This window comes from Gopherus evgoodei, chromosome 10 (assembly GCF_007399415.2).
Source record: "Gopherus evgoodei ecotype Sinaloan lineage chromosome 10, rGopEvg1_v1.p, whole genome shotgun sequence".
NCBI lineage: Eukaryota > Metazoa > Chordata > Testudines > Testudinidae > Gopherus > Gopherus evgoodei.
Genome location: NC_044331.1, coordinates 76,324,899 through 76,334,610, shown reverse-complemented (window position 1 = coordinate 76,334,610; position 9,712 = coordinate 76,324,899). Strand labels below are relative to the sequence as shown.

The 9,712-nt window shown below is 44.3% G+C and overlaps 1 protein-coding gene across 1 annotated transcript in view; it reads right to left on the bottom strand.

Moving 5' to 3' along the window:
- Positions 1–5,064: 5,064 nt before the first annotated feature.
- The window catches only part of SDK1 (sidekick cell adhesion molecule 1), a 657,393-nt gene continuing 652,745 nt past the window's right edge, over positions 5,065–9,712 (bottom strand). The window contains 1 exon segment of the mRNA XM_030578466.1: positions 5,065–9,416. Coding sequence (XP_030434326.1) covers positions 9,144–9,416 — 273 coding nt within the window. The 3' untranslated portion in view covers positions 5,065–9,143.

The window sequence follows — 9,712 nt, the reverse complement described above, 5'->3', positions numbered from 1 at the left end:
TTCACAACCCTGGGTTTAGTGGGCCAATGATCAAACCACTGAGCTATCTCTCCCCCTAAATTGATTTAAAAAAAAATATATGGAGATATACCCATCTCATAGAGCTGGAAGGGACCCTGAAAGGTCATGGAGTCCAGCCCCTTGCCTCCACTAGCAGGACCAAGTACTGATTTTTGCCTTAGATCCCTAAATGGCTCTCTCAAGGATTGAACTCACAACCTTGGGTTTGGCAGGCCAATGATCAAACCACTGAGCTATCCCTCCCTATAGTATTCATTTCCTGTGCTGTTCAGAGTGGGGCAGGCAGCCAAGCCATTCTTCTGTGGGATTGTTTAGGCTGCAAAAGCCATGGCAGCATTCCCACATTCTGCAGTGTTTATATCCATGCTCTACTATTAAACACAAAAACATGTGGAGGGGAAACGTGTGCTGAAAACAGTTAAGGCTGGAAGTGGGAGGATTATATGCTTTGGAGCTGAATCACCTCAGAAAAGCACGGCTGCATTTTGTGGCAATTTTGTAGAATAGTATCTTGCTCGCACTGTTCTGCAGAGAGAGGATTTTCATCTTCAAAACGGGCACATTGATACTTCTGGATTATGATAAGCTACCAGCTGCAGAGGGCTGCTGTGTTTATACAATGCTGCATTATTTATAATATCCCTTTCAGGAGCTGGAAAATAAAAGGCCTTCCTTAGAGGTTTGGCTCTTTTCTTCCATTTGGAAACACTGATATTGGGACCAGATCCTGAGCAGTGTAAATAGGTGTAGCTCCACTGATTTTCTACTGTCAGCTCATCAACTCGTATAAATCAGCATAATGCCACTGAAATCCCTGGAGCTGGGCTGATTTGCACCAGCTCAGGATCTGGCCCCATCAATATCAGCACACATCAGGGAACAGATTCACTGCTGTTTGAAAGCTTGCAGGGAGAGGCCAAACATGGCCCGTGAAGGCACAGAACCACACAAAATGGTTGCTGTTTGGCTTTGCATGTCCTCCCCCACCCCTAATATTCAGAATCCGGAGGAAATTTATCGTGCGGTAACAACAACAATTTAAGGTTGATCACATTTTGGGTCTAAACTACTTGAAGTATCATTGTAACTGAAAGGCAGCAGGGGATTCTGAGATTTTACAACCTAGAACTATCAGCTTGTGATTTCACCCATGACCGATTTTCATGGCCTGAGCTGCTAATCCAAGAGCACACTGGCAAGGCACGGAGGACCCCCTGCAACCCAAAAATAACTGACAGCTTGCAAATATTTTTCAAAAATAAATGTACGCAGGACACTCATGTTCAAAAAAAGGTTCTTTTAATCAGAAGCAATTTTGCAAAAGAAGAAATAATTTTTTCATATAAAAGAGGGGAGTGGTGGGAGTGAGGCTAACAACAGGAGTGGAACAAAAAACAGGTCAAATCCTGAGGAAAATAAACCCAAAGTAAAAGCAGGACCCAATTACCACAGTACAGTAAAAAGAGACTAATTCTTGAAACGAGCTGTGAAACATTGGTTCTACCTCCTACGCTGATAGCAGACACATCAAACGACTAAATCTCCATTTGAAGAGTAACAAGTGTGTGGCTACAAACTCAATGTACAGTTTTCTTGCACCTTTCTGCTACCTGAGACCTCACACTGTACAGACATAGGTCACAGCAGTGCCTGCTATTCACAGGGTTAACATATACAGTATGCTAGATCTAGTGCAAACATACCATACCCCCACCTGGAAGGCTCCACCTGTCGCATGACTAGGAAGATCTCGTTTCCAGACGTAGCTTAGATGCCTTGAGGTATATCTGCTCTGCACGCTAAGCCTGGGCTGATGGAACTTGGGCTTGTGAACCTGGTGGGTATGTCTACACTGCTCGTGTCAGCTGACTACACCCACAGAAGTCGCGTTACGGGGGCTGTTTAATTGTGATGTAGATGTTTGGGCTCAGGCTGAAGCTCGAGCTCTGGGACTCTGTTAGGATGGGGGCAGCCTGAGCCCTGGGACCCTGAGTCAGCTGACACAGGCCAGCCATGGGGGTGTTTAATGGCTGTGTAGTCCTAACAAGTGTTTGCAAGCCCATCTACACTGCACTGTATCCCTGGTTTTACAATTGCTGGACCCAGGTCTCACAGCCACGCTGACATGTCCATATTACACTGCTCAGACCATCTGCCTTGGGACTGCGGCTTGACCTGCATACACACTGTAAAATGAAAGGGCTTGGACCTGAGTTACAGCAGGACTTGGGCTCTGACTCATCCCCAGCAGCAGGGTCCAAGGACCTGGGTCCTTATTTCCTGCTGATCCGAGTCAGATTGATTTGTGTGTGGATGGAAGAGCCTGGGCTTAGTGTGCAGTGCAGAGAAACAGACAGGCACGGAGGATACCTTTGCTATAAAATCCGGCTTCAGGCCTGCAAATCCAAAGATATAAGCGCCAAGATCATTGATCAAATCTAACTGGGTTGAAAATCATGATTCTCCTAACAAGTCACGACTAACCTCGAGGAAAAAGACACTACTAAAAGGGTGCCTGTGGCAGCTCTGAGAGGGTAATCATCCTGGGTCAGATCCTGAAACTCACGTCACAATGGAAGTACATCCCTCATCCAGATATGTATATGGAAGGTCACTGACTGATTCTGTCTGATCCAATCCACTTCTCCTTCATCTGTCCCACGCATGGTGAATGTGTTTATCAGTGCAGGCACTCCACTACCAGTAGCTGGACAGCAAAGCAAGTTTGTTTGGCTATTGGGGGTGGAGGGTTATCTACAAAGATGAAGTTCTCAGACTCACCTGCATAGGCCCATCCATCTCTCTATCATTTTCATTCCCTGCAATAACTCCGCTCCAAACTTGGGGGATGACTTTCTGCAGTGAGAACGTTTCAGCCAATTTAATCAGTGGCTTTTGTGTACACAAAACAACCACACTCTGATTCCCAAATGAGCTTTGGTTCTTTTATTACTATGTCTCACTTAACTAGGAACTGGCAAGCACTGAGGTTTGACTCCCAGCCTGTACACAACAGAAGGCATCTACTAGCACCTAGTTCTGTGATGGCCTTTCTCCTCCACAGCTCATCCGTTAATGCACACTCCCTGCTGCTGACTATTTATGGAGGAGCTCTCAGACAGAAAGCAGTGTCTGAAATCACGTCCATGCTCTCTCTCTTGTACAGCCCTACTTTTCAAGACTCAGCTGATTTCCAGTAGGCCTGTCAAAGCAATTTATTTTCATATCCTGATAATTTCATTTTCTGCAATTAGTGAACATATCATAGACTGATGTGTTTTGATTATGAGGATTGTGAAGAGTAAACGGGGAAGACAATAGTGCTGTATGTGCACAAAAAGCTACCTCTACTTCCTTTCTGAGAAGCATCTTGGAGCCTTTTGTGTAAGCCACTGATTTCTTGAGAGCAGCAATGATAAGGATAGTAAGTGCATCTTCACATGGAGGAGCCAAAGTCAGATGCTTGCTCTGACCAAATACTGCAGCAGTCTGATGTTGACCTGGGAGTATGGACTCAAATGAGACCTCAGCCAACCTGGAAAATGCCACAGGCCTGTATTTTCGCACTCAGATAAAGGCAAAACATTTCCCATTGGGTAAATAACCAGCCCCCCTTTTCAAATATTTCTTCTTCTCTGCAGGGGCAGCAATTACTTCCAAAAACATTTTAGTAAATGCTGTTGAAACTTTTCACTTTCCATTCACGTCCCCGGGCAACTGCAGGCCATGATGAAAAAAGCAAGAGGTTGTCATTGATTAAAGTGAAACAGTGCCCTCTCCTGTCTCTTCATTAGTACTGCAGCATAGCACACGATTTCAGCAATTGTCTGGAATTAGGATTTATAACATTATTGTATGCAGTGTAGTTGTAGTTGTGTTGGTCCCAGGATATTAGACAGACAAGGTGGGAAAGGTAATATCTTTTATTGAACCAATTTCTACTGGTGAGAGAGACAAGCTTTCAAGCTATATAGAGCTCTTCTCAGGACCGGCGCTAGTATTTTTAGCACCCTAGGTGCCCAGCCATTTCGCCGCCCTGCGCTCTGGTTGCCCTGCCGCAGTCATGCCTGTGGAGGGTCCCCTGGTCCCCGGCTCCAGTGGAGCTGCCGCAGTCGTGCCTGCGGGAGGTCCACCGGAGCCGCGGGAGCAGCGGACCGTCTGCGGACAACCGGAGCCGCCTGCTACCCCCCCCAGGCAAAATGCAGCCCCCCAATAATCCTGGCACCCTAGGCAATTGCCTAGGCCACCTAAATGGAAGTGCTGGCCCTGGCTCTTCTTCAGGTCTGGGATGGGTACTCCAAGCAACACTGCAAAGTGCAAGGTGGAACAGATTGTGTAGCGTAAATAGTTAGCACATACTGTAAGCGACTTGAAGGTAGAGTGTCCCATTAAGACCTCTGTAGTCATAGGACAAAAAGAGGGGGTTAGTGGGTTACAGGTTGTTGTAATTAGCCACAAATCCAGTGTCTCTGTTCAGTTCATGATTTTTAGAGGTTAGCAGAGTAATGAATTTAAGTTCCCAGGCTTTCTTTTGAAAGTGTTGTGCAGGTTTCCGATGAGGATGAGGACTGAGAGGTCAGGTATAGAGTGATCGCTTTGTGAAAAGTGTTCACCCACAGATGATAGGGTGTTTTGTAATTTATCATTTTCCTGCGTGAATTCATGTGAGAGCACAAGTGATCGTCTGTTTTCACCCCATAGCTGTTATTGAGGCATTTATGCACTGGATGAGGTACACCACATGTTGTGGATCCAAGGGTCTTGAAAAGTTTCTTGTGGAGGATGTTGATCATTGTAGCAGCAGATATATGTCTGCAGATGTTGCATCTATTGTTCTGGCAGGATCTGTTGCCGTTTTGAGTTGTTGTTTCCTGGTCTGTGGGGAGCCCGCTTTAGGTGATGAGCTTGGAAAGGCGGGGGTGTTGTTTAAAGGCCAGAGGAGTTTGAAGACCAGAAACAAGCTCTCCACAGACCAGGACACCTTCTGCTAGACACTAAAAATCATGCTGTGATGCTGGGGGTACCTTTCCCAGACCTGAAGAAGAGCTCTGTGTGACTTGAAAGCTTGTCTCTATCACCCACAGAAATTGGTACAATAAAAGATATTACCTAACCCACCTTGTTTCTCGGTGGATACATTAAACAAAGATCTTGTAGAGCATTCAAAAGAGTGAGTGAATGATTGAGGCTTGGTGGGGGACAGTGTTGTTTATGAAACAGAACCAGAGGTTAAGAAAAATCCATACTTAGAATTATGCAGAATGATGCAAAAGATTTGTAGAGGGGTTTTTAATCTGTGTGAGTTTTTCCAATAGAGTCAGATTTGTTACACAGATAACTTGAGATTCAGTTTATATGCTTACATCAAAGATGACATCATTGACTGAGTGGTTTGCAGTGAAATCTGAGCCCAGAGATGGGTGTGTAATATTATGCACTGTTTTCCTGTGTGAGGTTTGATATATTTGAAGGCTACGACAAGAAAAATATGTTTCCATTAAAATCAGATCAGAGATGTCCCTCTGTGCTCTTGCATGGATTAGTTAATTATGCTGTTTTTGTTTTTAAATAGATCCAGGGGGGAGGGAGGAAGCAAAAGAGCGAAACAGATTTTTTAAATATAAGCCTTGAATTAAATGATTGTTCTGAACAGTGATATGGTGGAAGGTGGGTGTGATGGGTAGAAGGATTCTGACATAAGCTATCTCAACCTATAGTGCGCTTTAGTTTATTTGCAACTCAGGTCTTATTGGCTAAAATGTGGAATGATGTCTTGAGTTTTCCTCAAACGTGAAACATAACTTTTAAAGGATCCGATTCCCAAAGATCACAGCTTTGAAACAGGATTTTCTTGCTAACTGATGGGGTGCATCATACCAGACATGGCAATTTATCTTAAATCCCTCAAATCCTAAGAAGTAAAACACAACTATTAATCATACTTTTTCAACTACAGAATATTAACAGCAGATGATGGGAGGCTCAACTTCATCATGTGTTTAACTATGATACATGATAGTGGGAGAGGTAATGCACATTATATTCCCATTTGGTAAGAGTAACTAATGCCATGCACTTCCATTCTTAATGGATAGGGTAACCTAAATAAATGAACAGATGTGGAAATGACTGGTAGAATAGAACTGAGCAGAACTTACTCTGTTAGTGTCAACAGGTCCTAAAAGAATTACTCTTGACATTCTTATTTGGGAGTCAAAGAGAGTTCTCATACAGCCAATTCAGTAGGCTCCTCAACAAACTCAACAAAACTCCTGACAGTTAATTAGCAGAAGGATCTAAGGAAGGGGGAATATTCCCTTCACCTCACCCTATCAAGTTCTCACCGTTCCCCTCTTCAAGCCACAGGGGAATGGTTGCCATTAAGGTTCATTTCCTTTTATCACGCACTGTTCACTATCTGTTTGCAAAATGAGAATGGAAGTTGGGATACAAACCAATGCGGTGGTAACACTATTCCAGGAAGTGCTCTGTCATGTGCCACATTCAGACCTGGTGTTGTCATCAGTGGTGGTGCACCTGCTTAAGCCAAGGCTGACTTTGGACCTAAGCCTTTCCAGGTTTGGATCTAAGCCCTTCCATTCCACGTATCTTACCAGAAAGGGCCTGGAAACATGCTTCCACTAACATCATCCCTCAAGGCTATTGGATTAGTGCAGTTGCTAAAATTCCAACAGCAATCACACTGCCAGGGCAGCTACATTGTAGAAACAATTCTGTATAAAAAAACCCCAAACAAATCTAAAAATACACACTCAGACACAGGAAATAATAAAGCTGAAAAAAAATCAAATCACAGGAAATAATGAGGCTATTAAAAAAATCAAAGCAAAACCCAAACCCTCACTCATGTAATTTTCCCCAAGAAACAAAACAAAAATTCAAATAATAGCGTCAAAACAAATTCTTTTCAGTTAATTAATTAAAGCAATGTCCATATGGCTTAAGAGAACAGTCAAAGTGCACAGAAAGGCAGTCGCTTCTTTCCATGTTCTCCATTTCTACATTCACCTTCACAGCAAGTTCCAATTGTCCCCTGTGCACAAGCAGTACTGGAAGAGAGGAAGGCTCCTTTCTTCCCTCAAGCACACGTCTCTCCAAGACACTTGCCATCCCAAGAACTGCGGATAGTTATCTCAACTTCAAAAACTGTTAAACGCACTCTCTGAAGTTTTTGGTTTGGAATCGCTTTCTTTTCTGAAGCTTTTGGAAAGGAACATAAATCCCATATCAAGGCTACACAGAGTATGCACCGAGAGTTGCAGTGCCCGGAGGCAGTACTGAAGGATAAAGCAGTTGCCTGCTCTGAGCAGGCACTGAAAGATAGCAGTTGTGCTGACGTTGTGGTTGCACCACACCTGTCCAGAAGCAGTGCCAATGCCCAATCAGTTCCTCATCTGCCCTGAAGAGGCACTGGCAGGTAACAGCAGTAATAATGCAATGACTGTTTCAAACCTGCCCTAAAGGCCATTGGCAGGGAGCAGCCAGGACAATGCCAAAGCTGTTTCAGGGCTCTGCTCAGAGATGCGGACAAATAGCAATGATAGTAATGCCAAGGCTGTTCCACACCCGCCCCAAAGGTGCCTGATGAAGTTGCAGCAGTGCCAATTTTTCATGGCTGTTCCCCAAACACATCTGGAAGGAACTGCCAGATGGCAGCAGTGCCAAGGATATGATTACTCCACACTAATTGTTTCAAACACCTCATGGTGTCGCAGGACTGTTGCTAAATCCAAAAGCTGGACTGGGATTCTTTAAACCACTGACAGCTTCCCCTTGAAAACAACCACTTGCTGATAAACACACCAGACTTGGGTAAAAGCCTGCAGCTCTGCGGGTCAAAAATGGGGCAGTACAAAATGGATGTAAAACAAACAAAAAAGGGTCTCTCATTTCTAACGACTGGAGGTTCGGTGCACAGAGCCAGCCTGCAAATGCGCACGAGGTAATTCGCAACCCTAACGTTTGAAAACCCGTTGAACTTTATTTGGAGACATTTTGACGCTCTTCTCATGTACAAAGCTGCAACAATCAATAAAAGGCACCTGTGGACACCAAAACGCACCCCCTTCGTGTGATATGGTCTTTGTATTAAATAAAAAACAAACCGACCCCGTTAACAATATGTATTTTTTACAAATCTGTGGGCAGTGCTGCAGAATCAAGTCAGAGCAGCATGGCGGGTAAGAAGGCGCTTGGCTTCTATCAACAAGGAAGGACAACTTTGATTACTGAAAACCAATCAATCAGTTAGCAGGTTCCCCATTTTGTAACTGTCACGTTCATTCAAATTTTCCTCTTCTTGCTATTTTTTCCTTTCAGATTTGCCACTGAAATGGTACCAAAGGAGGGTTAGAGCCACACCAAGAACAAACGGACACCACATCAGAAAGGCATCCTAGCTGCTTCACCCAGTACTGTCTACAGCGCTTCCAAGCTGTCTCCTCTTAGAGTAGCCCTGGGGTGGGAATATTTTAGAAATTCAAAAACCCTGTTTGAGTAGGATAGAAAAGCAGTTAAGATATTCATTATCAGAAACAACCGTAGCGAAACTACAGGCAAGAGAAGTGATACCACTGTAAACTAATCAGCTGGTGTTTCTAAGGTGGAGGCAGAATGGTGATAAGGAGCAGGGGAAAGAATGTTGTGGCTTTTCATGAAAAACATTCCCCTCTCTTCAAATATTCCTACTTGATCCTGATGAGGAGGGGAGATCTTGGGAGGTTTCTTGTGTTTTCTCCTCAAATTTCATCAAAGCCACCCACTGCATCAAAGGAATTCACCTCCTCGGTTGGAAAGAGGAAATAAGAATATGGAAACTGCTTCCTGAAGCAGTGTTACAAAAGTGGTTAAAAACCCCCCCTACTATTCACAAGTGGTTAAAATTGTACCTTTTCAGAATATTTTTTTTAAACAAAAGTTTAGCATGTTCAGCTCCATGTTTTAAGAGTTGATTGTCTTCAGAAAAAGAGACTCATTCACCTTCACCTCTGTTCTACCCTGATAGAGAAATTTCCCCACAGTTCCCTGCACCGATCACACACGCAGTCACTACGATAGGTCATTCTCATCTCCACAGGAGTGCTGTCAGGTTCCTCCCAGTGTCAGACAAAGGAGGAGAACCCTGTCACTGGAGTCCGTGAGCCGGGAGCAGGCTGTCCTGTTGGGGTGTACACCCCACCTGTGCTCTGTGTTGTGATGACAGTCTGGAAATAGGGTTCTGTCTCACTCGCCGCGCACTCTTCGTACCTGTAGGATGTTGGGTGCTTCACACCCTTCTGCTGACGCTTCCAAGAATTGTAGTATGTGGGGTCACTCATATAATGGTTCACAAAAGAGTGCTTTGGCAACTCATCTTCGTAATCCGAGTCAGTGGCCTGTAGCATTAGAGAGAAAACAGCCATTAGCATCCATGACTTAGCCTGTTCCTTACTAATACAGATTATGCAAAATCACCATCACTACATAAACCATAAGCCTGTATTTTTAGGATAGGCAGGTCTGCAGTCTAAGTGTAGCCCACATAGAAAAGTACTGTGCTCTGATTTAGCACAGCTCTGTGACAGCGGAATTGGGTTAGAGAGAGAGTATTCCCCCCACCCCCAGCCCAAGGAACTCTTGCTGGAGGAGACACAGAGATCTGTCATGATTGGCTGGGAGCACTGCTGTAAGA